Below are 27,033 nucleotides of genomic sequence, written 5' to 3'. Positions count from 1 at the left end.
TCAAATTACAAGTTTGTTGCATTGTGTGGCTTTTGTACAGCATGTTTATTGGGCTTTATTTCCTTTGTGGAAATTGGAGAAAAAGGGACAATAGGCAGCAATGCTGTCAAGGACCATAACTGCAAACTTGTAGGGTTTTAGTTTGAGTCCCTTGATCTCTATGTAGCCTTAGTCAAAGTTCTACCAGAAACCAGCAGGGGTGACTCTGGTTGCTGGTCCCAGGGAAGAGTGATTAGTTTCGACAGCCCTTCTCAACAGCTGAGCTTCACAGGGGCCCTGGTCAGCTCTTCAACCCTGCTGTGAGCAAGGGTCCCGGACAAGGACCCCTTTAATCGGCAGACATTTGGTGCACGTCAAGGGGGGGGGGGGTTGTCACTGCACATCCAGCAGCAACACACAAATTGACATGCATGTAAAAGTAGCAGTGCAACTCGGAGGACAAATAAACAAGGCCATGTTCTGAATTCATAACTATGAAGGAAACTTAAAAATGCACAAATGTGCCTCTCCAGCTGGGTTAAAAAGCTTTTAGTTAGCAAAGAAGTTGTCCAGGGTGGCGGTCAACATAGGTCTGCCTTGACCCCACCCTCCTCGGACCAGAAACACCCCCCCAAGTTTGAGTATCTATTCAAGGTACTTCCCCTGAATTGATACTAAAAGTTACCCTGGTATAGAAATCATTGCAAGTATTTTAGTCTACAAACCTAATACTGTCAGTTACTTTGGACAAAGAGTTCAATAAATTGGTGGATCATTAGATTTTTTCTTCTTTCTCAGTAATAATCAATAATCAGTTGCATTATTTAATGCGGTACACCTTTTTGGTGTTCAGTGAAATTGTAAAACGATTGTAGACTTCAGGTACATTTATTTCTGACCTGAAGTTGTCATGTTCATTTTTCCATTTTTTTCCCAGATAGTTATGCTTGTTAAAGGGGATGTGAAAGGTTTCTCGAGCACAGGAAGTTACAGCAGGTGACAGGGATGCAATTCATTGGGTGCACTGTTCACAGTATTCCCCTTCACTACCTGACCTTTGGAACACATTAAAGTTATGAAACACACAACACAGGGTGAAATCGCACTCTACTCTGGGCACATCGAAACTGGTAAATGACACTGACTCCATCTTCACCCAGTGCTGTCATTCTGACCTCAGATGGGCTTGAACACCACTATCTCTCCTTGTTTAGTTAAACAGCAACAGTTTGCATGATCCTTTCTCTCTGTCTTAATCTGGGGGGGGGTTTACCAAGAGGAGCTGCACTGGGAGTTGATTTCTGGTAGGTGTTCAATAAGCGTTATGCTTGTTGAGTTTGGATGGCGCCTTTCGTGTGGCCTTGTCTTAGCTAATCTGCGGAATGCCCAAGTCGCAGCCATGCGCGGAGTCGTGTGCGCTTCCGGAGAATTCCGCAAGCGGCACCGAATGGGAGGTCTCGGTTCAGGGCCAGGAACCAAGCACCAAAGATAAATGAGACAGCATAGGCCCCGTTGGGGGGTCCACAGGGCTGTTACCAAAGAGTCTCTGAAGATATGTAGCATTTTAGTTTAGTTCAGGCAACACATTGCAGTCAAATCCCAGCTCCTGCTGTAGTTCCTTTGATCAGAGTTCTCATCCGCGATTGAAACAGTAAAAATTACCCAGCTGTATAAACATGTTATGCGTGGCTTAACATTGTAAATCACTTAAGAGAAAAGCATAAGACTTATCAATAGTACTACTACTATTAATAATAATAATATTATTATTATTATTATTATTAACAACAACAACAAGGTTAATGTAAATGTGCTACTGTTGTAAAGTTCAGAAAAGTACACCAAACCTATAGTCCATCCAACTGTATAATTGGGTAAAATGTAAAAAAAATTTCACCTACCATATATAACCTGAATTTGACAAAATGTTATAATAAGAAAGGACACTAAAACTGAATTCAACCAGTTTGCATTATTTATGTGATTTTCCCTGAAAACAACACATCCTACCTACTAGGCCTCATGTTGCCTTTGCCTTTTACTCAAAGGTCCTGGGTTCGAAACCTTGCTCTTGTGGTAGTACTCTTGGTTAAAGTACTTACCCTGAAGTGATACAGTAAAAATTACCCTGCTCTATAAATTACTGTAGGATATTGGGGTACAAACCTCATACAGTCAGTCATCTTGGAGAAAAATGTCAGATAAATGAGAAATAATAATAATCTTCTCAAACTCCTTTTATCACTTGTCACCTGGAGTGTGGGAGGCTGCGGTCTTGGAGCCGTATCCATTTGTCCTTGTGGACTGGCCGGGAAACTTCTGTAATTCCATCCAGGGCTCGGCTCAAAGGTGGGCAAGTGTTATGTTGGTTTGTCAAAGGTGTCAATGCACTAGACAGGGACTGCTGCTGAATGGGGGCTGAGAAAGCATTTGTCACTCTCAGTGCCAGGCAAAAAGTACCAAGAGACACAGTCCACATGTGCTTATACCCAAATACACCCCTCTGTCTTGTTTCCTTCCCAGGCCATCTCCCTGGCGCTTTCACACACTCTCGCCCACAGACATTAGGAGACGTCGACAGTAAGGCAAGTTTTTCCTACGCCCTGTGTTTATATGCACAGCAGAGGAACACACGTGGAGCGTTTTTTATGTGTTTATTTTTTATCAGCACAGTTCAGGATTTTGCGTGAATGTGTGTGTGCAGTCTGTCTGCACTGGACAGAATCCCTGCAGAAGGCCACCGCAGGCTAAACGTTGAAGAAAGGCAGGCGGGTGTTGGAGCACGGGGCTGATCGGCGGGCCCCCTAACACCCGCCAGACCCGATAAAGTGTGAACAGAGGCAGTTTGCGGAATGTTCTGGCTTGCTGCTCCTCCTCACCCGGTCAAACATTTCCTGTGTCTCGCTCTCTGCCACGGCTGCCGGAACGAATCAGCTGTGCAATCCCATCTTGCGCCTAGGAATTGTGTTGGTATTAATGCCCACTTTCTGTCCAAACGTGAACAAACTGCACTGCACATGGGAGGTACTGTGTTCAGTTGTGATGTCCTCCAACTAGGGCCAGTTGACCATCGCTGACTAGCTTGCTTGGGACTTCATTTGAAGCAGACTGTGTCTAGTCTAATAAACAAGGTGGAGTCTGTGTATTTCACCATGAATTAATACACCCCACAAATCTCCCAGAACAATGCTCCACACTAGCAGTCACCCTGGCAGCCAGAAGGTTTTGAAACAGCCGCTTATGTTAAAATGTCTCCTGCTGGCTAGACTTTTTTTAATGATTAAACTGTTTTATAATGGCCTTCCTGGTGCTCAGTGGTATATGACAACAAGCTGGATTCCTGGTTTAAGTCGAGCAGAGGGCCAATTTGCAGCTGTTGCTCCTGGCTGCGCCTTAACCAACTGGATTCTGCACACTAAAAGTCATGAGGAGGTGGGAAGATTGGGTTAATCCAGGAAAGTTTGGTTACACTGGGTCGATGGGCACTCACGTGGATGGTACTAGGTTGGACGAAGACGGCTGAGTCAACAAACATGTGAAATGAGTAACAGAGGGCAGAACTTGTCCGTTTGCCTCTCCCGGCAGGTGTCACATCCACCAGTTCATTAGGGAGATAATGAGAGACCCCATGGGAGGTCCTTATCTCAGCCCAACATTGGGCATCCACCACCCTCCCTTTTCTCTAGGATGGGATCTGCTGCTGTCTCAGTATCTCAGCTGGGCAGCCTAAAGTCCAGTGTCCCTTATCGTTCCTACATTTACATTTATTCAGTTTGCTGATACTTTTGTCCAAAGCAAATTACTGTGTTAAGCTACTTAGAGTTATTTATCAATTTATACACACACACACACACACACACTTTCAGAACCGCTTGTCCCATACGGGGTCGCGGGGAACCGGAGCCTACCCGGCAACACAAGGCGTAAGGCCAGAGGGGGAGGGGACAAACCCAGGACGGGACACCAGTCCGTCGCAAGGCACCCCAAGCGGGACTCGAACCCCAGACTCACTGGAGAGCAGGACCTGGTCCAACCCACCCCCTATCAATTTATAGAGCTGGGTAATTTTACTGGAGCAATTTTAGGGTAAGTAACTTGCTCAAGGGTACTACAGCTGTAGGTGAGATTTCACCCTGCAACCTTTGGATCCAAAGGCAGTAGCTCTAACCACTATACTACCAGCTGTCTGTGTAATACTCTTCTATCCTTCCTCTATAGATCCATATTATTATTACTACTACTACTACTACTACTACTACTACTACTACTACTACTACTACTACTACCACCACCATTTATTTCACTTACAATGTGAGGTTTCCATACTGCACTATTAACAGTGATTTATCATTTATGCAGCAGATAAAGTATGAATTAATCACTTCAGGGTGAGTACCTTGCTCAAGGGTATTAAAGAGGGAGTAACCTGGGTCCTTCGATTTTAGGACGGTGTCTCTGACCACTCTAGCCCCAATGCACACAGTGGAGCTCAGAGGAACCCATACCTCAAGGCTGCCCTGTCCCCAGAGTTTTGGCACCCAATCTGTAGTCACAGGGATGTCCACTCCACACGTCCCCCTGATTGTGCTGGAATGTCTGAAGACGGTGATGTCATCCATGTCGGAGATAGCCTGAGTCTCATGACGCTGGCAGCGGACCACTTTCTCACCAGTATCTTCACTCCTGAAGAGATTCTGTTGTTTGTTTAAGATAGAACTTTAACAGGGAACACAGAGCTCAAATAAATGCTGCAGGATTCCCAGTAGACAATAGCTGTCATCATCCAAAGCTGATATGAGAAGGGCGCAGTGATGGTGACCATGATAAGAAAGACAGAAACTTTAAATGCCAGTGATGTTAAAAAGCACAAAGGTATCATCCACAATCTGTATCATCTGCATCCTGGACAGTATCTGAAATTTGCTGGAAATTTAATCCAAAGGAATGACAGCAGAAGTAGACAAAACTTTGATTTCTGACATTTTAGCCATGCTGATAGTGGGGCACGCTTCACCAGTAAATTATTAATAATAATAATAATAATAATACACACACACACACTTTCTGAACCGCTTGTCCCATAGGGGGTCGCAGGGAGCCGGAGCCTAACCCGGCAGCACAGGACGTAGGGCCGGAGGGGGAGGGGACACACCCAGGACGGGACACCAGTCCGTCGCAAGGCACCCCAAGCGGGACTTGAACCCCAGACCCACTGGAGAGCAGGACCCGGTCCAACCCACTGCGCCACCGCGCCTCCCGTATAATAATAATAATAATAATAATAATTAATAATAATTACAACAACTATATTGAGTTGAAGCCTTTGTCTAATGCAACTTTGCTATGATTTACTCATTATTTGGCTGTGAACCTTTCACTGTACTTATTCCGAGTACAGCCATTCCACATACAACAGGGTTTATTGACTCCACAGACTCACCCTGTTAGGCTTGGTCTTGTTGAGGCAGGGCTGAATTATCATTATTTTTCTAGAAAAAAAATAATTCCTTCCTGAACAAAAACTGTTGCCTAAATTAAAAAAATAAAGTTTTCTGGATAAGGGTGATCGCTATCATATTTTATACTTTTTCTAACAAAATTATTATTTCTAGCTTTTCCTTTAATGTTATTCTTCATTCATTCATGCATTAATTTATTGTCAATAACTGCTTGTTCATTGCAGGGTCACAGTGGTTCGGAATTTATTCAGGAAATATAGCATGTGAGGCAGGGTACGCTTGGTAGAGAGACGGTTTTTGATAATTTTGCTTTTGGATGTTTATGATATAAAGAAATACATTTTTCAACATCACTATGTCTTTCATTCTGCAAAACTTGCAGAAACTATGATGTTAGAGGGGCTACTGTAGCTCAACTAATAAATGTTTGATCTTTGCTCCTACTTTAGTACCAAAGGTACTTCCCCTGAATTAATACAGTAAACATTACTGTGCTGTGTAAATGGCAAATCAGTATAAGTTCTTTAATTATGTAAGCAGCTTTGGAGAGAAGCATCAGTTAAATGAATTAATGATAATAATATAAACATAGACTGTTCTGTTTTAGTTGTGATGCAGTATTTATTCAAGGGGTGTGACTGGCTGAGAGATTGTCAATGTGACAGGAAAGTGTGCAGTAGCTGATTTTGTTACAGAAGAAGCATAGTGTCTATGTGCTTTGCAAAGTGGAACTCACAGTAGGCAGAAAAGGAGTATCTTGTAGAAGTAAAATTATTGCATAACCAAGCAAAAATGTCATTGTACTGAATACTAGCCAGTGTACCTTCACTGAGGAGGCTACAGCAGGAGTGGGATTTGAACCTTGAGTCTTCAGCTTTGAAAAAGACCCTCTAACTACTATGCTATCTAATGGACCTGGTTGTTGGATTCAAACATTCAGATTATTATATATACGTGTGAATGTATTTATGACTGCGGATCTCTGAGTATGGCAGGAACCATGGGTTGGGATGGTTGGAAGGTTGTATGCGGGGGTTTATTGTGAGAGGATGTTGGGGAAGGTAGAGGCTTTTCAGTTTGCATGTGTGTATGTGTGTGTGTGTGTGGGATTGCAGCAGGGGAGGAGTTGATAGTATCGTGCTGGAATGCCACCGACAGTTAGCATCTGGCCCTTACAAGTCTACATGGATGAAATCTGACTCTGTGAGACCAAACATCTTTTTTGGTTGTTGTTGTTGCCGTCACTGAGGCGGCTCCATTGATGCCTTTGTAGTCTGAGATTGCCCTGCTGGAAGCGTGCATTTTAAGACATGCAAGTGTTCCCTGTGAGGAACCACTGCTGCATAAATGCGGCAGTAATGAGGTAGTTCAGCAAAACAGCCGCTCTGAAATGTGTTGGTGTTTATAGGGGAGGCTTTAAAAGACATAGAGATGTGCTTGCATTTAAGCTTCTATGGGGCTACATTGTTTTACCTAAAGATGGCTGAAGATTCCCACTGTGAGTGGCTCTGGGGGGTCACAGATGTGTCATCGCTGGTGGGTTGCCCTTTCTTCCCTTGTTCACCTTGCTCACCTGAGCAGTACTCTGTTTGCTCAGGTGGGTCAGAGTGGAGGAAGGCTACTCTATGGGTCAACGGGAGAGGAGGTGCAGCTCTCATCCGGCTGCCATTGTTTTCCATTCTCCCATGCACAGAGGGACTTGCAACTCTATGTACACACAGCAGCAGACCAAGGGTTCAACAAGAGATAGTTGGTCCTGTTGGCTCAGCCCCTCCTCTGACTGAGGGGTCTTTACTTTTGTCTCCTACCAGAGGTGAGCTTACAGGCTCTTTGTGCAGGCCCTCCTCCCCTTCTACCCCAAACCGCTCTGAAAGCTCTTGATGATTTTCAGAATTCTCTATAAAAAGTCAGGTGTCCTATTCTAACAGCTTGTCGCATTCAGAGTGTTTGTGCACCCGGAACCTGGGGCAAAATGGACACTCGCTTGTGGTTGCTTTCACACAAAACGGCCTCCAACCGGAAACCAGTTGTCAGGATAGAGGGTCTCTGGGCAGGGTTTGGGGGGTAGTTGGAGGGCTCTTTCAGTGCAGCAGGCCCAGGAAGTGCTGAGTAAGAGGGGCTAGAGCCACAGCAGGTCCTGACTGATGGAAAGAGACAGGGTGCCAACTTGGGCCAACCACCAATGAAAAAGTGCATCAGAGAACTGAAAATGGATTGAGCACCCCCTGGCTGCCAGCTGCAAGCAGGCAGCTGTTGCAGCATGGCACAGACTACCTAGAAACCCCACAGTATACCAGCCCTATTACTAAGGAGCGACAACCAGCCCTTTGGTGAAGCTGCTGCTGCTGGTGGTCCAGTGGCCTGCAAAGGGATGGGGGGTGACGCCAGGCCTGCGGGCGCCAACCCGCATAGCAACACGGCTGCAGCCCACAGTGCAACGAGAAACAACACGCAGCCTGGGGAACATGAGCCGCTATGATTCAAAGCGGGAGCCAGAAATCAGGGGCTCCACTGCGCAAGAAGCTGGTTTGTTGTCCTGTGAATGCAATCTTCTCATCTCTTTACGCTCCAGCTGTATCACTTCGCAGAGGCAGAAGCGCCATCTGGCGCCAGCCTGTCTTTTCCAAAGCCAGGGGTCATTCAAGGCAGCCAGGGTGGGATTTTAGTGGCAGTTATGCATTTGCCAGGACCTTAGGGTCACAGTGAAGAGAGATGTGCTACGCTCCCATTGCTGCTCTGTGAGGATGCCCTCCCACCCCAGTATCAATAGTGGAGGGATTCCATTTAAATCAGGGGTTGCTGCAACGTGACCAAGTCTGTGTGTTAGCATTGTTGCTAATACATTGGTGATACAGCTGTTCCTTGTCTTTGACAGCAGCTGGAAATGTGAGTGTCTGGTGTACAAGAGAATGGGAGTAACTATAAAGGTCTTCCACAGGAGGTCAATGGGTGGAGGACCAGCCACAAAGGTCTGGCAAGAGAAGAAGAAGGTCAGAGGGAATCAGATTCGCAAGGGGCCGGGGGGGTGGCTGTATGTTCAGCGGACAGGAGCAAGCAGTCAGCCATGCAGACAGATCTATCACTGAGGGTCGTTGGGTAAGCAACAGAGAGATGGGTACACCAGGGGTAAAAAGGAGGGGGATGGGATAACAAACTATTCCCCGTCTCCCTCTACTCAGTGATTTGTCAGAGGTGGGGCAGCTGTTAGCGTTGTGGAGGGAGCTGTTGCCTTTGAATCTGAAGGTTGCTGGTTCAAATGTCACTTATTGTTGCTGTTGTATCTTTAAGCAAGATCCTTGCACTAAATTACCTAGTTGTATAAATGGGTAAATAGTTGTAGGTAGCTTAACATTGTAAGTGTCAGCTAAATGAATAAATGTAATGTAACTGGAGTCAAACATGTCAGAGAAGTGTCAGGACTCGATAATGTCTCCCTGCGGTAATGAGCGGAACGGCTATGTTTCGTCAAACTCTCCTATCAGTGCATGTAAACAGGTGGACGCTGTGAGTCCACTGTCTCTGTCTCAGGATGTTGAGCAGGGAGATACGGGGAGATCATATCTGACATATGGCACACGTCCTCCAGCTGGCTGACTGTGCCTAAGTTGATACCTCTGTGATACCTGCAGGCCTCAGCAGTGCTTTAATAACAGCAGATGGGACGGATTACAAGTCCTTTCCGGAAGGCGACAGAATGCCAGGCTTTTTTTCTGTATGAATGGAAATCTTTGTCCCAGGTCAGTCTGTATTTATGACATTTGTTGCCAGCGCCGCAGCCCCCAGCCCAGGGGCTTTCGCTCTGTCAAGGCTCGCTCAACCCCTTCAGACCCCTCCCATCACCCAGGACATCTGTAGTGCCTTACACTTGGAATTAGTCCTTTTATTGATCGGCCTAGCCCGGTGCAATTGCCCTTTCCACAGTCTGCCATGCAGCAACAAACTCCTTTATCCACACAGCGGTGCCATTTGAAGCTCTTACCGTGAGGCCCTGGCAATGGCCCCATGAGCACCACAGCTTCAAAGCGCCTCTTGAGGTACTGGTCAGTATACCATGCTTCCACAAATCCTCCCCAGTGCAGCATGGTCCCTGCTACTGCATGGTACAGCTGCAATGTGTCTGCTGCCCTCTGCTGACCCCTTTGCCTACAGGCCTGGTATCCATCCTTCCTGGGCTGCTGTAGGTGTCCCTGTCATATGCTGAGTGAGAGATTAAGAATTGGAAAGGCTTGCTCCTTGTGTTACAAACAAATTTTCAAATATATAGACATTTTTGAGTTTAATTATTCACTTTTAAGTGCATTTTCTTCACGTATCTGTTTTTTTTTTTTAAATTTTATATCTGTGGAAAACTGAAAATAACCTGTGTTTATACTTGCCAAGGTGAAATATCCCAGTGAAGAGCAGCCAAACAGAGAAGGAATGTAAGACCACCTTAGTTCAACTCTCTTGCACAGTGTTTACAGCTCATGATAGGTGTTCTTGAGTGCTGGTGATCAGTAGCAAGATGAAGAACATTACATATGTTTATGAAAAGAATCGGTCAGCAATTGCCATTGGAAAGGAGTTTGTAGAGACAGCATTTATTTTTATTTATTTTTCAATTTAATGTAGTTTGACATGAATAAAAATAACCAAAAAGTGTTACAAAGTGTAGGGGGGCGCGGTGAGTTGGACCAGGTCCTGCTCTCCGGTGGGTCTGGAGTTCGAGTCCCACTTGGGGTGCCTTGCGACGGACTGGCGTCCCGTCCTGGGTGTGTCCCCTCCCCCTCTGGCCTTACGCCCTGTGTTGCCGGGTAGGCTCTGGTTCCCTGTGACCCCGTATGGGACAAGCGGTTCCGAAAATGTGTGTGTGTGTGTGTGTGTGTGTGTGTGTGTGTGTGTGTGTGTGTTACAAAGTATTTGTTACTTATAATAGCAATGTCTGACATTTATGCAGAACCTCACCAGTGAGTAAATGGAGGGACATCTGTACTATTGGGCTTTTATTGGTTGTGACTTAGTGGTAAAAGTGACTGGAGTTTCAGACTTTTGGTCCCAGTTGTGTTCTAAAGTTGGGAAGACTTGTTTGGTTTTGACTAAATTGAAGGAAAGTGGGAGTAAAGTACCACAAAATATAATTTTTTCAAAAGTATTTTTGACAGTGTGTAGGATGGTTAGAACATTCTGCGGAAGATCATGCATATGCGTGTGACTCATGCAATGATCCCTGAGGTGGAAGACCTGCCATGGGAAGGGGGAAAGGAGATCTGACATGAGTGTGAGATCCCTGCTCCACATGTGTGCTCGCTCCCTGTCCTGCTCTAGGTTCACAGTGTCTATTGTACAATAGCAAGGGTGCAATGTGGTGAACACCTCAGTGGATGGGGTCTCCATTCGGCTTTCATTGCACTTCAGTTGGGAGGAATGGTTGTATGTTTTCCATAGGTAACACATGCGTGGGGAGAGTGAGTCAGAAGCCCATAGTGGGGAGGACGAGGGAGGTCTTTACGTCATCTACCAGGCACCTTCAAGGCTATCTCCACAAGGCCGTCTCCTCGCCACTTCCCCAGGGTATCACTGGCACAGTTTTACTTCCAGTTTACTCATATATGAATACTATTAACTAGCTGAGCAGCACAGTGGGTAGCACTGGTGCCCCACAGTTCCTGGGCTGTGTTTTTGAATCCAGTTCAGTTTGTACAAATTTCGTTGTTTTCCCCCATGTTCATGTGGGTTTCCACCAGGTGCTTTCCTCCCATAGTCCAAAGACACATGTTTAAGGGGCACTGAAGAGTCTAAATTACCTGTACAGTGTGTGTGTGTGTGTGTGTGTGTGTGTGTATGACTGTATATATGTAATTGCCCTGTGGTGGATTGGCATCTTTTCCCAGGGGTTAGCCTGCGACATACAATGTGTTTTTGTAATAGACTGACTGGACAAGTGGTTATTAATAATGGATGGACATTTATGTAGTAAAATATGTCTACATTTCCCCCCAGGCCATTTCAGTTAAGAGTCCCCAGTTGTCTGATAAGTCTGTGTCAGGGGGCACCTTGGAGAAATAAGGTCATGGAGGTCCACCGATTAAACAGTTGTTGTCACCAGCTAATCTAGGGCCCCGTTTAGTGTCTGACGGGTTACTGTGGGTCCATCGCACTGCATCACAGTCTGAGGAATTGACAAGGAACTCCTCTGAATCAAGATCTCGAACCCTTTGCTCTCCCCCGACGTCACACTGAAACTCGTTAAATCACAGGCAGCGAGTGACCTCTTTCAGCTTGCAGTTTCTCCGGTGTCATGTGTCATTGCTTCAGTCTCATCTGATGCTCTGACATTTATACACTCATTAATGCAAGAAGGGGGGCTTGTTGAGCATCATCTCGTTTGCTCTCTATTACCGAACTTGTGAGCTTGCAGATACGGTGAGGAACTTTTTATATTACATTACATTTATTCAGTTAGCCGACCTGTTTCTCCAACGCAGCTTAGAGAAGAAAGCTTTTCCAGAAGCGGCTGCTCTAACCACTTTGCCCCCTGCTGCCCCCATATATAGAGAGGTTTCATCTCAGAGGGACCTTTCCCATGCCATATGGCCCCTCCCTTCTGTTTGTGGAAGATGGGTTTTTATTCCATTCCTTTTTCATGAAGGATTTTTTTCAAGGAAGTAAAAAATAGAGGAGAGGAACCTTCTCTGTCTAATGCTTTGGAATGCACCGTAATTTAATTCCAGTACTAAAAACAACCCCAATTATTTTTCCTCCCTCCACATGTCTCTTCTGGCACTTTCCTGGATGTCAACCAGCAACTCCAGGTGAAAGCACTTCAATCCGGCAGAAAGACAGAGGGGAGAAAAGGGGGGAATAAGGGGGAAAAAAAAAGGTAAATTTGCAGAGTTTCGTTTTTCAATTTCCATAACCTTGGCGGCTCTGGCAGCAGTTGCCCTTTGCAGCAACAGGATGTGACAGTACCCGGCATGAATGAGAGCAGCCAGCCAACAGACACACATATACACACACCTCCCCAGTGTTGAGGTGCCTCAGCAGGACTGCAGGAAACAGGGAAAGCTCCTTTCCCAGGAGACTCCCTGCACTCAACACCAACCATGAAAAGGACTTTGTGCACAAAGGCATGTCTGGAAAAAAAAGATAAATAGTTTCAGCAGAGAGTGATAATCTTCTCTTATCTTACCGTAAAGGCCGCAGGTCTCTGGTGAAAGCCTTGAAAGTGAAATAGATGCAAAAAGCCAGCAGCAAGGACAGGATTTTAAACAGCACCCCTAACAAGGTTCATGGTTACTGCATGGGACTTGGCCAGAGAGCAGAGCCTTTCTTTTAGCTTAGGGCCCCAAAATAGGGGGACAGGGTCATACTGGGAGGGAGAGACTGACAGTCCACTGCCCTGCTAGTTCCATTTTTTTCTCTAGGAGCCACTCTCTTGCCAAAGCTCATTAGCTGTAGACTTTTTGCACATGGATTAAATTAAATGTCTTATTGAAGGCGAGCAAAATGTTTTATTTACAGAGAGCAGTGACACAAATTCCATTAAAAATAAACGGCAAGTATAATTTAGCTGTGATTCATGAAAGCAGGCATTTATAAAAGAAGAGGTGTTACACATGGAATGGCTTCTCATGGTGAACCAAAGAAGAATCACTAAGTTGACCATCAGTACTGCTGTACCTTCCCCTGGATCCTTTAACCAGCAGCATTCAGGTGACATGTCTGTGTCGTTAACCACCGTGCCACATGCTGTCTGTGTGTGTGTTCCAGGCCCTCCCCAAGTAAGCCGCCCCGTGGAGGAGAGGCAGATGGCAAGACTGGGCCAGATGGTGCGCCTGCCCTGCCCTGTGGAGGGGGACCCACCACCCCTGGTGCTGTGGGTGAAGGACGGTCGTAATGTGAACCGTGGCTGGGGCCACTACCGGGTGCTGAAGAATGGCCTCAAGATCAAGCATGTGGAGCTGGAAGATGCTGGCGTGTACGTGTGCCGTGCCACCAATGGCTTCGGCAGCATTGCCCTCAACTACACTCTCGTTGTTGTGGGTAAGTAACCCCTCTGTACACCCCGTGGTGCACTGTGGTCCTCTTTCATCCTCCTTATCTTTCTGTCCACCTTGTGCTCTACCCCCAGAGGAACCACCTGGATTCTCTATTTCTTCTGCCATTGCTTTTTTTCTCTTCACCATTTCTGTCTGTGGGCAAAGCCAAGGATGAAGCCTTCGCCACCTAGGTGACAGTCCCATATGCAAACCTACAGTGAATCTTGAATGTATAAATGACATCATCCATCTCCTGTCAGACCCATCAGCAATGTCTAGTGAGACCACGAGAGTAACTGGGGCCTATTTACTGTAACCTCCAGACCCAGCAAAGTGCTCACAGCTGCTCTCTGAGATGTAGTGAAAGCTGAGCAGGACACAGGCCCCGAGTTTGCCTTCCATTGGACCGTTTCATTGAGTGGCCAAGCTGGGGAGCAGCACGCCATTCGCTGAATGTGGTTTCATTTACAGACAAGTGTGTCCATTGTGCAAATGAGGATTTATGGGTGTTTAGCGTTTAGCGGAAAAGAAGGCAGCAGCTCATTACTCAGGTTTCATATAGAGTGCAGTGAACAAAGGCCTCTTTACCTGCCATGTCGGTCACACAATATGTGCGTCGAGCATCGCGGGCGGTTGTTTACAAAGAGCGTAATTTAATACTGCGCTTCTCAAAGTTTTTCACTGGCCCCTTCCAGACAGAGCGGGAAATTGGGATTGATGAATGAATTAAGCGTGCCTCTTAAATAAGGAAATGTGTTTGATGTGGCTGAGGAGAGCCGCATCTTGCTTGCTGTCACCTGCACCATTCAGAGAGCATGTGTCAAGAGAGATGCCAGCACGCTTAATGCCTACGAGGAATCACGGGATTGACCTGCCCTGGTTTGAAGGTGGGGTTTTATCTCCGCAAGGGGGGAAGGGGGGTCTTGGCAGGGCTGGCATTCAAAACAGAGGGATGACAGTAAATCTGTCCTCCTTTGTTGGTGTTAAGATGCCCTTTGGCTCAAAACCACCTCCTCACACACACTCACACTCTCTCACATGCACATATACACACACAAACACACGCATACACATTTAGGCTCTTCCTGTGGCACTGTCTGTCTTCTCCTCACCTGTTTTTTAGGGCACCCACTGGAAGGAGAATGGGAAATGGTCCCTGTCAATTCTATATGCAGCTACTCATGCAGTGTATGCTGGCAGAAATGGTGGTATTGGACTAATTGTACTGAGAATCACACATACATGTCTCTCCATCTGTTGGTGAAATGTCTTTTGTCTGCTTTTGTTTACTCTGAATGTGTTGCTTTGGAGAAAAGTGTCTCTTAAATGCATAAATGTGAACATAAATGACTGTAGGACAACTAATCCCGCACAGCTGTCCCCACAATTATTAACTTATTAGCTCAATGTATTACTGTGTTGTCTCTAGGCGCATTATGGGAGCTCTTTCAGTTATCAATGTCATTGGGATGGACAAAAACAAGTAACCCTCCAGGATGAAATGAAAGGTGGGAAAACAACTAAGACACAATAGACATAGGGAAATCAGATGGACTACAAATAGTGATCCTGCTATAATAGTGACAGAAGGTGGTGTAGTGATTACAGTGAGATATATAAGATCTGGGAAGAAAGTGAGCTTCTGTATTGAGTAGATGATTTTGAAGCATCCTGGAGATGTGTCCTCACAGCAGTCAGCGTAAAATCTGAAAACTAATCCATTTTGTTTGGTGAGAGGGCAGAAGGGTTTTCTTAAACCCTCAGAGTGGTCTCTCATAAGTCCATTTTAGCAGCAGACACCCTAGTGGGCCCGTCTCAACTGGGGAAACTCCAGTGAGATGTAATTATTGCAGAGAGGAGACATTTAATGACATTCAATATCACCCTCCTGCTGTCCGGGGAGCAGCTCCAGTTCCCTGGGAAACAAGCTCCAGCAAGCCTTCGCACCAGACCTCTACTTCTTCAAGGGGTATCTTCTAACAGCTGTCGTAGCAGAGCAGAAAGAACTCTTCTTGTCATAAAAAATTAATTTCAGCTTTTGTTCCATCACACCTGGCCCAGTGGATTCAGATAATCACTTGGACATGAACTTGGGTGAGGTAACTATGACAACTGAGTCCTCATTTTACACAGAGGCCACAGTTTCTGTGTAAACACACCTTATGAGCATGTGTGCAATATGCCACCAAATTATTGTACTTTGTTATTAAATTGAGGGGTGTCTTCATTTTTAAAGCTTGTTTTCTGAACAAAACTCTGTGCTGGTCCAACAGGACCATGAGCACTATTTTGTTAAGTCAAACTATAGTTTTATTGGTCTTCCCTTTGTTCTTAAAGCTCTGTTTTCAAGCAGGTGGAATTTATGGTAAGAACTGGATGTTATAATTGCTACACCACACAAACATCCTTGCCGTTTATTCTGGATCTTGTTTTTGGTATATGACCCTGAACACATTATGTAAATATATACAATATATAAATGTTACATGGCCCTCCATAAACTTATACTTACTCATTTATCAGACACTTTGGTCCAAAGTGATGTACAACTCAGAGTTGGCAAAAGTGCATTAGCAAGAAGTGAAGAGCAGTATGCACACGATCAGTTCAAGGTAAGTACCTTGATCCAGGGTACTACAGCTGGAGGTGGGATTCAGACCCAGGACCCCCAGATTACAAGGTGACAGCCCTAACCACTGCACCACCTTCTGCCAGTACTGTACCTTCAGTGTGACATTTGTGGAGGGATGCCATGGCTCACCTTGGGTCATTCCCATTCTATCCATGGTGCACACTCTTGTCACAGCCCAGTGTCCCTTTGCTGCTCTAGACCACATTGTGATCCGACTGATGCATCAGATTTTTTTTGTTTTGTTTACGGAAATACATGCATTGCAGCTCACTCTCACTCAGTCGGTTGTAGTATTAGCTGAAAGGCTGAGTGAACCAAAATAACCCCAGAATGTTAATTCGAGCGTAGCACGAGACAAAGGCGAGCGCTTGGCAGAGGAGTGAGGCCAAATTTGGAGCCCAGCGCTCTGTTTCAGTACGGTGTGTACATTCTGTGTGTCTGTGATAGCGGGAGGTGGGGGCAAGCAGCTCAGGGGGATTAGTTGTTCTGAGTGTCAGTTTTAATGGAAGTGAATAGGTCAGTGTGGTCACAGACCCCCCCCCTCCCCTCCTGAATGCTGCAGCAAACAGACTGACTCAGTAGTTTCGCTAGTGTTGTCTAAACGTTTGGAGTGGACCACTCTCAGGATTACTTTTCCCTTGCCGCTGTGAGGAGGCTCTTATTTGGATTTGCCTGAAGCAAGCACATTTTCCTGGGCGCCGCCCGTCTTCGCCCCGTCGCACTGTGTGCAGTGAGAGGAGTGATGGCTATAGCCTGACATGAAGAACATTGCAATAACAAGATCAGTCCAACAAGTATGCTATCCATCTAGCCCATAGCAGGTGGCGCAGTGGTTAGAGTCATTGCTTTGTAATTGCCTGACATGGATTTGAAACCCACCTTCTTCTGTAGCAACCTTTATCAAAGTACTTACCCTAAAGGAATACAATAAAAATAACCCAGCTGTATACATGGGTGAAATGGGGTAAACAGCTTAGTGTACAAACCTGACACTTTAAGTGGCCTTGAAGAAAAGCATCAGATAAATGAATGAATAATTTCATTTTTAACTTTCCTTACAGATAGAATGATACTGAGCTTGCTGCTAAACCCAGCCCTTTCATCGTGTCTACACTCCCTTTTTGTCACTGTAAGTTCAGTTCAAAAGGACAGAACACATATGGGCACAAATTAATTCATGCTTGCAAGAGTGGTGAAAGAAATGCCTTTGAGAAGAAAAAATGAAAGATGAAAGGATGGTTTTGTGGAATTGAAAACATTCCAGTCTCTTGTGAAACTAAACTGAACACAAGAGATGTGGAGTGAGTACAAGAACAGAGAGAGGGTGCAGATCTGGCAAAATCCAGATATGTCCTTATAAATAATAATAAGAATAAGATTAATAATAATAACTCTGACACATTTCTCAAAAGCAACTGTTAATGTGCGGTTTGTACACTAAGGTACTTGATTAGCATGATTTAATTATTTATACAGTATGGTCATTTATGATGGGTAATTTTTTTTTACTAAAACAATTCAGGGTAAGGATCTCGTTCAAGGGAACTACAGCAGGAGTGGGATTTGAACTTGGACCACTGAGAGGAAGTTGATGGCGCCACTATACCACTTGCTGCGTGTTGTCTCAGAATTATCCGTAAGGTGCTGCTGCCCAGCAGACTGTAGAAACTCTTCACAGTTTCTGCTGGACTGGGAACACAACAACACTGGCAGCATCGTAACAGGAATTAAGACCACCAGGGTTATGCACCTACCGTATCCTACCCCGCCCTGCCCCACCCTTTCATCTCCCCCTCGGCCCCAGGAGAGCCCAAACAGTAGTGAGGCCTTTTAATTAAATGGAAGGAATGCAAACGACCCACCTTCTCGCAGTGTCCACATTAAAGATCCTTTCATCTGCACTAATTAGGGGAACCAGCAACTGGGCCAGGACACACCACTCGCCTTCATGAAGGGAGGGCATGAGACAAAAAGAGAGAAGAAACGGTGGGCAACTTCCTCCATGGCTGCCCTGTGCCTGGTGCAGCTAACCGCTAATGGCACTATAAAAGACAGAGACTTCTAATTACACTTTCTTCTTCAGCTCCTCTGTGAATCCCACGCTCGACATACCCTCCAGCTCTCTAATTTCCTTCTCCAGCTTCTACTGGTTGTCGGGTGGCACTGGCGCCTGGAACCGTGTGCCCCGCCGGGAACGGCCCCCAGCAGAGCAACCATCCTACATCCGCTTTCTTTAAAAAGCAACTCAGGCTATTGTGTAAAACCGGAGGGTTTGTCATCTTCATTTTTTTAGAACATCTACTTTTTAAAATTGCACTGTTTTGAAATGCATGGGGGGTGCGGTGACGCGGTGGGTTGGACCAGGTTCTGCTCTCCTGTGGGTCTGGGGTTCGAGTCCCGCTTGGGGTGCCTTGCGACGGCTGGCGTCCCGTCCTAGGTGTGTCCCCTCCCCCTCCAGCCTTACGCCGTGAGTTGCCAGGTTAGGCTCTGGTTCCCCGTGACCCCATATGGGACAAGCGGTTCAGAAAGTGTGTGTGTGTGTGTGTGTGTGTGTGTGTGTGTGTGTGTGTGTGTGTGTGTGTGTGTGTGTGTGTTTTGAAATGCGGTCTGCATGGAACGTAGAGGGCCTTACAAAAGTATTCGCCCCCTTGTCCAGTTCTTCCATTTTACTACATCAGGAAGGGTGCCCTTAAATGTCTTTCTTTTTGATATTTCAAAACACTGAAAGTCACAGTTTAAAGTGACAATGTTTTATGTTAGAAAAACAAAAAACTGCAATAATCTGTTTGCATAAGTATTCAGTCTCCACGCATTAATACTTGGTACAACTTTCATTACTGCTATAGCAGCTTTAAATGATATGGACTTAGTATGCATCAGCTTTTGGCACTGTTTGAAAGTCATTTTGATCCATTCCTCTTGACAGATTTGTTCCAATTGGTCAAGTTAGTTGGATGATCTTTGTGAACCCCAAATTTTCAGATATTGCCACAGATTGTTGATGGGACTGTAGAAACGATAGTTCTTGACTACTGGGCAGAAAAACTGTTAAAGTAAGCTGTGATTTATTGCTGTGCAGAGATCACAGAGGTTAAATGAGTTCAGGGTTGTTTACCTCCTAAATGTTCCTATAGCTGTTTTGCAAGGTTGTCTTAACTGCTAAGTACAAGAGTGTACAAGTCACATTTTGCAGGACTAAGTGCTTGAGAAAATTTAAACTGTCAAGAGCAGGATAGAAAGTACTGAATGCAAGGAGGAGTGACTTAAAATTCCTCTGCAGTGACTTAAAGGATTGATACCGAACAATACAATGTGTTTGGTTGCAGTCATTGCAGCTAAAGGTACCTCAGCCAGTTAATACATGTAAGGGGACAATTACTTCTGCACACAGTGCCAGTTGGTGTTGGATAATTTTGTTCATTAAATAAATTAAACAAGTAAAAAATGGTGGCACGGTAGCACAGCGAGTAGCACTGCTGTGTCACAGCGCCTGGGTGGTGCAAAATGACGTGGGTTTGAGCCCCGCTTGGTCTGTGTAGAGTTTGCATGTTCTCTCTGTGTGGGTTTCCTCCCACAGTTCAAAGACATGCTGTTCAGGTTCCCCTATAGTGTGTGAGTGACAGAGAGAGTGTGTGTGCTCCGCTGATGTATGGATGAGTGACCCATTGTAAGTAGTTTATCTACCAGTGTATGTCACCTCGGTGAATAAGGTGTGTGGGCTGATAACACTATATAGAGTTTGTTGGAAGTTGCTTTGGAGAAAAGTGTTTGATAAATAAATGTGAAAATGTATTATTTGTTCATTCATGTGCCCTTTATCTAATATTAAATTCTGGTTAAAAGTTTGAAAACATTCAGTGTCAAAAATTTGCAATAGGAGGGGAACGCCAATACTTTTTCACAGCCATGTACCTCATTGTAAGCATGGTTTTTATTGAGTCATGGGTCCTGTTGGGCTTGCGTATGGGTGGGTGGCACAAAAGGAGCCATTGCTTAAAAAAGCCATCCTGAAGCTCATCTGAAGCATGCCAGAAAGCAGGGTAGTGACCCTGCTGCAATGTGGAAAAAGTTGTTGTGGTCACTTGAGAACAAGATAGAGATTTTTAGCCAAAACTCGAAGCACTGTGTGTGATAGCTGGCATCTAATGGCAGTTTGTAAAGAGTGTTCTTAGCTAGTCTGTAGCCTCAGTAGCAGTTGATGGCAGCAACATCGGTGAGTTAGTTAAAGATTGACATCTTTATTCTGAGTTAAGGAAAGTCTGAAATGCCCTGCAATGCCCTCTTTTGACGCATCTTTGAGTGCTTTCCTCTGCTTTCTGTTTGGCATTCCCACACACACATTAATAACAGATATAGGAATAAACAGAATAGTATTTGTTACCATCAGCAACTCCTTCCTGTCTCTCTGGTTTTTCAGATTTTTTTTACATGCACTGTGCGTAACATGGCCTTTTCATCAACATTTTGCTCAGCATTTGCGTTATTCAGATGTACTCCCTCCAGTGAAAACCTTCCGGCGCATTCCGGCTGGTTCACAGCTCTGTGTTTGTTCTGCCTCCTTTTAGGATTCTGGGGCCTGCATGGAAGTGTGTGTGTGTGTGTGTGTGTGTGTGTGTGTGTGTGTGTTTGTGCAGGTATGAATGGAGAAGGAAAGGTTTTGAGGGCATGGTTTTAAAGTTTTCCATGTAGGGGGAAAAAACACCACAGTCCTCCATAAACACCATCCCCTTGGGGCCCTGACTCCACTGGACCCATTTTGACACTGTTGCTCCATTACGAGTGTGTGTTCAATGTAGCCTGTGTGAGAGAGAGAGAGAGAGAGAGAGAGAGAGGGGGGGGGGGGGCGGGCGGGCGGGCGGGTGGGTGTGAGAGGTGATTTCTAAAGTCCAGTCGTGCTTTTCTGCAATTTCCTTCCCTGGCTGTAAATAATGTGGCTCAGTAAACTGTGTTGATAATTCAGGATGCTCACAGAGTACCATACACCTTTTCTCCTGTTAGAAACAAGGTCTTTAAATCCCTCTGTGTGTTTTTACAGTAGATTTCACATAGTTAGCCTCTTCAAGATTGACTGATTTTGTCCCACGTTACCAGAGAAAAAGCAGCAGGAGCACTCCCTGGTGAAAGCAAACTGCCAAAAAATCAAACCAATCAGCTGTGGTCACACTCTCAACTGACCTGGCACTTCTGTTTCCGCTGAGACAAAATCCCCAGGTGCTGGTTGAGGCAGCCAGAAGCAAAGCCTGCCTAGGCCCCTTTAGCCCCAGCTAAAGCTACCAGATTCCAACTCAGTGCTGCTGAATGGAGGCACGTGGGCCACTGAAGCCTCGGTTGGGGGCTACCCTTAGCTCCTCCCTCCACCGGGAGGTGTGTCACAGCCAGAAATGCAGTAGTTCAATATACATGGATTAACTCAGGACTGAAGTATGTTGACCCCTAATCCAACCAGACAGAAGTGGCTGTGGCCACCGTTGGGAAGGAGAGTGCTAGGAAGCAGGCCAGAATGTGGATGTTCTGGCACATTCTCCAGCTCCCCAGCAAACCCTGTTAACCCTCAATGTGAGAACTGGCGGGTGGCACCAGACTGCGGATAAGCGGACCCACACACACGTGCCCTCGAAGCTCTCAGAGAGAGGAACGCTGTCATTATGATGGAAGATGGTGGCACTCTCCTTGGCACAGACTCACAGTGTGGCGTCACTTTGTGGCCTTGGAGGCAGTGCAGTTCGGCCACGAGCCCAGATCTGGTCCCCTAGCGACACTGCCAACACACCGCATGCAGTCACACACACAATAGGATGTTGGTTCGTCTCATAACAGAAACTTTTGAAGATGTAATTTTTCCTTAAAATATTTTGCCCCACCCAGCCATCCATGTTCTGTACTTCCAGGATAGACTCTGGACCACAGCAACCCTGCACTGAACAAGTTCTAATTGATAAAGGATGGGTGGATTGATTCATGGGTGGGCATAGTTACTCATAACGCCAAAACATCTTGAATCCAGAATAAGCACCCAGTCAATGTTTTTTGTCAGCATGTCTACTGGATTTGCAGAAGTGATGAACTTCTCTCATGCCACCAATGAATTTAAAGGGAAAAGAGCAGATCTGTGCTATGGGAAAAGGAAGTTCCCAAACAGACTGGCCTGTTGCCCCACGTGAATCATCTGCCAAGCAAAAGACGGAATGATGACGTCTGCAGCGCATTAGCAGCCCCTCCCAGCTGCCCATACACCTATGAGAGCCCTTTGTATGAGTGTGTTGAGTCGCTCTGTTGATTTGGACTTCCCTGGATCAAGATGGGACTGTTTGCGCAGGGTTGCTGGCATAGGGGCGTTGGTGCAAGTGGAGGGCTACCTAGGAGGGTCTTTCACGCATTCTGGCACCCAGGGCCAGAGCGCCGCCCAAACAAAGCGAGGCTCTCAATGCCGCCAGCACCATTCAGGTTAAAGGCAGTTAATTGGTTTCCTGCTCAGGGTTAAGTCAACAAGGAGTCTTGTTTTAAACAGTGTGGAAACTCGAGAGAAGCAACAATAGCAGCTCTGTTTGTCCACCCCCTCAAACCCTGTTAAAATAATACACATTAGCTGGTTGCGCTTCCCACCCAGCCGTAAAACTTCATACCCTTGAAATCACAACATGGAGGAGTTTAGCTCTGTAAGCCCTACAGGAGTGCAAATAATCAGACCTTTTGTTAGCACCGCTGTTTGTCTTCTAAACATGGTCGTTTGTGGGACTTTACAATTGCAAATACCTATATTGGGTGGGCCTTCACTGCTCAGAAAGAGGAGTAAACTAACACTCAATTTTTATATTAATTGTTTAAATGGATACCTCCAGAATCCTGTGTGGGGGGCAGCTGGTAGTGTAGTGATTAGAGCTGCTGCCTTTGGAGCCAAAAGGTTGCAGGTTTGAATCCAAACTTCAGCTGTGTACCCTTAAGCAAAGTACGTACCCTAAATTGCTCCAGTAAAATTACCCAGCTGTATAAATGGATAAATAATGATAAGTAGCTTAACATTGTAACTTGCTGTGGAGAGAAGTGTCAGAATGTAAACGTGTAGTATCTTGCTTGTTTGGATTTGGAAAAATGAGCACTATCTTGTGGAGGCAGAAGCTCTGTGGAGTTGCATCTTGATCTCCACATCCTTCTTCCCTTTATGACACTGTTATTACATTTTTGTAATAGAAAAGTGCTGTGTTTTTTTTTCCATGTACATGCAGGTTTCTACTTTTTTCTTTTTTTGCTCAACAGAACTGAGTCACAACAGCATGGGGACTAAATGAGTGAACTGAGGAAATGCAAAAGGTTACGTACGGTATTTAGCAGGAATCTCCATATAGCAGTCCAAGAAAACTGAGAATAGTTTCTAAATCTCCTAGTTTTTGTCCAGGTTATATTACAGATTGAGAGTTAACTTTCTAGTGATCAAAGTTATACACTTGAGTTAACCACAGATTTGTGAAAGAAGTCCCTAGTATTCTATTAGTTATTCATTTACCTCCTGATTTTCTTCAACTAATGTTACATTTACGTTCATTCATTTAACAGACACTTTTCTCTAAAGCAACATACATCTCATAGAAAAGTTAATTAATACAATAAGCTAGGTAAACTGATTTACTCATTTATACAGCAGGGTTGTTTTTATTTCAGTTCAGGGTGAATACCTTGATCAAGTGTATTACAGCTGAAAGTTTGATTCAAGCCCAAGTCTTTTGACTGGAAGGCACCTATTCTAACCACTAAGTGACCTGCTGCACCATATTCTATTTTAATTTGTGTTTTCAATGACTGTTAAAAGTTGATTTTCGTTAGGGGGAAAACAAAAAAAAGAAAGGTCAGAGGAAATTGAAATGCTGAGGGATCTTTGCTTTCTAGCCCTTGCTGCTCTCCTTACTCATCTACTCATTCACACACACACTGGCTGAAACTGCTTCTCCCGAGCTGGGTCACAACGAACTGGTGCTTAACCTGAAAACACAGGGCGCAAGGCTGGAGGGGGAGGGGATACATCCCGGACAGGATACCAGTTCATCACAAGGCACCCCAAGCAGGACTCAAACTCCAGACCCACCAGAGAGCAGGACCCAGCCAAACCCGCTGCACTACTGTGTCCCGCCTGTACACACGCACACACGTGCTGCACTACCATGTCCCCCATGTATTCATTTATTTGTTCCTTATTCAACAACATGTACTTCCATTTGGGGTGGGCTTTAAAGAAGCATCATACACTAGTGTTTCTCTCTCACTTCCCATCTCTGATTGTGTGGCCCAGCTCTGTTTTTTGTGTCAGTCCAGGTATGGATGCCTCTGTGACTTGACAGGGACTGTATAGGTTACTCTGTGTACAGTGTGTATGCGGGCCCACATGTCTATGTGAATTAGCCATTGACAGAGCTGCTTATGTCTTCCAGACGACTCAGCAGACACACGGCGCCACTTTCCTCATGGAGCAGAGGAGCCCAGCGCAGATCTGACCCAGCAGGAGCCCACAGGACCACCCCTGGGTGAGCTCATTCGACCATCCACAGACTCACAGATGGTTCATGCACAGAGGAACCCTGTTCATTTTTAGGAGTCAGTCAAGCTGGGAGACATTCACTCAGATAATTACTTTTTTTTTTTTTTTTAATTACAATCATGAATACTATTTCATGTTTAGCTGATGTTTTTCCTCCTAAGTGACTTACAACGTAATGCTACTGACAATTATTTACTCATTTATACAGCGGGGTAATTTTCACAGGAGCACCTTCAGGGTAAGCACCTTGCTCAAGGGTACTACAGGTGGAGGTGGGATTAAAAACTGCAATGTTTGGGTCCAAAGTTCAACTCATACCACTATGATACCAGTTGCCCCCTGGATTAGCTGTTCTTGCATATGAGGATGAAAGGCAGTACAATAGCACAGTTGGTAGCACAGGCACCTCATAACTCCCGAAGTGTGGGTTTAGGTGTGGGTTCAAATCCAGCTCAGTCTGTGTGGAGTCTCCATGTTCTTCCCACATTTGTATAGGTTTCCTCCCAAAGACAGGGGAATCGGTGACTGTAAATTGCCCATAGTGTGTGTTTGAATGAGACTATGTGATTTCACGGTGATGGATTGGACCCTTGTCCAGGGTGTACCCTGCCTTATACCCTGTGAGACTCTGGCGCACACTGCCCCTGCATTGGATAAGTGTTTACTGATAATGGACAAATGGATGGAAAACCAATTAATGAAGTCCTAGTTTATTAAAAAAAAAAAAAAGACAAACCAGGGAAAAGGTGTGGAGGTATTAAAACAGCCCAACATTATGATCAGGTCAGGCTGAGTGGGCAATGGGTGCTAAAGTTTAGATGGTGTCACCTCCTTTTGAACAAGCCCTCACTTGTCCCCACTGGCCTTGGCAGTGAGACCGCGCTTCAGTCAGCCCACCAAGATGCGGCGCCGTGTCCTGGAGCAGCCCGTGGGTAGCTCGGTGAGGCTCAAGTGCTTGGCCAGCGGGAGCCCAGAGCCCATCGTCACCTGGTGGAAAGACCACACCCAACTGGCAGTCCCGCGTCGGGGGCGGCGCCCTCATTGGACCCTCACCCTGAAGAACCTGCAGCCACAGGACAGTGCCAAGTACACCTGCCACGTGTCCAATGCGGCCGGGCACATCAACGCCACCTACAAGGTGGACGTCATTGGTAACTATCCTAGCATTCAGGGCCATTCAGACATTCTGTTGATATCAAAACCATATTTTCATCATTCTGCTTTCATTCTATTTTTACTTAATTTTCATTTTATTCAACTGCATCAAGATTTTTTCTGCCTCCACAAGAGGAAATTTTGCTTAACTATTATTTTTTCCCCACCTCCTACTGTAGTTCCCTTGCTGAAGGTACTTACCCTGAACTGTTACAGTAAAAATTATTCAGCTGTATAAATGGATAAATCAGTGTGAGTACCTTAACGCTCTAGGTCACTTTGGAGAATGGTGTCAGATGAATTGACAAATAAATTTTCTCCTAACTGAACGAGCCTCTATTTTTCCCTCTTTCTCCAGAACGTACCAACTCTAAACCCATCCTCACAGGAACCCACCCGCTCAACACCACTGTGGAGTTTGGTGGCACCGCCTCCTTCCAGTGTAAGGTGCACAGCGACGTCAAGCCCGTCATCCAGTGGCTCAAACGAGTGGACCCAGGTGCCGAAGGACGCCACAACTCCACCCTGGAAGTGGGAGGGCAACACTTTGTGGTGTTGCCCACGGGGGAGGTGTGGTCCCGGCCTGACGGCTCCTACCTCAACAAACTAGCAATTGTCAAGGCCCGCGAGGAAGATGCTGGCATGTACATCTGCCTGGGGGCCAACACCATGGGCTACAGCTTCCGTAGCGCCTACCTCACCGTGCTGCCAGGTCAGTGCCACACTCTGCTGTGAGGTCTCAGGGGAGGGGGTCCCCCAAATCACAGATCTCACTCTAACAGGGTCCAAAAGGCAATGTAATATTTGTCAGAATTTATATGCAAATGGGTAAAAAAAAAAAAAAAAAGTGTATGCCAGCTCCTCAACTTACGAACACAACTGAGACCAGAAGTGTCTTCCTGATGTTTTATGTCAAAGTGAAACTAATTTAAAATAGCAAAATCCATAGGCTTCCGCAGTTAGTTAATTTAATTTAAAATAACTGCAGATAAAAATGTGTCTCCACAAACTCCACTTCAATGGTGACTGTTCGTACATTCATCCCATAAACATCTGCAAGATTTCTCATCTTGTTACTGATCACTGAAACTCAGGAACACCATAAGCTGTAAATATTGGGGAAGTGAGTTGAATTAAGGTGGTCTTGTGCTCTGGTTCTGTTTGGATGCTGTTTACCGCCATCTCTTGGTTTGGATGGTAACACCGGCTGTGTTCACTCAGTGACAAAACAAATATTTCAGAAAGCACCAGTAAAGCAAATAC

General features: G+C 45.5%; 1 protein-coding gene across 1 annotated transcript in view; it reads left to right on the top strand.

The window, feature by feature from the left end:
• The window catches only part of fgfrl1b (fibroblast growth factor receptor like 1b), a 30,735-nt gene that overhangs the window by 1,681 nt on the left and 2,021 nt on the right, over positions 1 to 27,033 (top strand). The window contains exons 2-5 of the mRNA XM_018733325.2: positions 13,188 to 13,460; positions 24,509 to 24,601; positions 25,488 to 25,766; positions 26,129 to 26,482. Coding sequence (XP_018588841.2) covers positions 13,188 to 13,460; positions 24,509 to 24,601; positions 25,488 to 25,766; positions 26,129 to 26,482 — 999 coding nt within the window. The remainder of the gene's footprint in view (positions 1 to 13,187; positions 13,461 to 24,508; positions 24,602 to 25,487; positions 25,767 to 26,128; positions 26,483 to 27,033) is intronic.

Source organism: Scleropages formosus, chromosome 13 (genome assembly GCF_900964775.1).
Source record: "Scleropages formosus chromosome 13, fSclFor1.1, whole genome shotgun sequence".
NCBI classification, from domain to species: domain Eukaryota; kingdom Metazoa; phylum Chordata; class Actinopteri; order Osteoglossiformes; family Osteoglossidae; genus Scleropages; species Scleropages formosus.
This window is presented reverse-complemented; position numbering and strand designations above follow the sequence as displayed.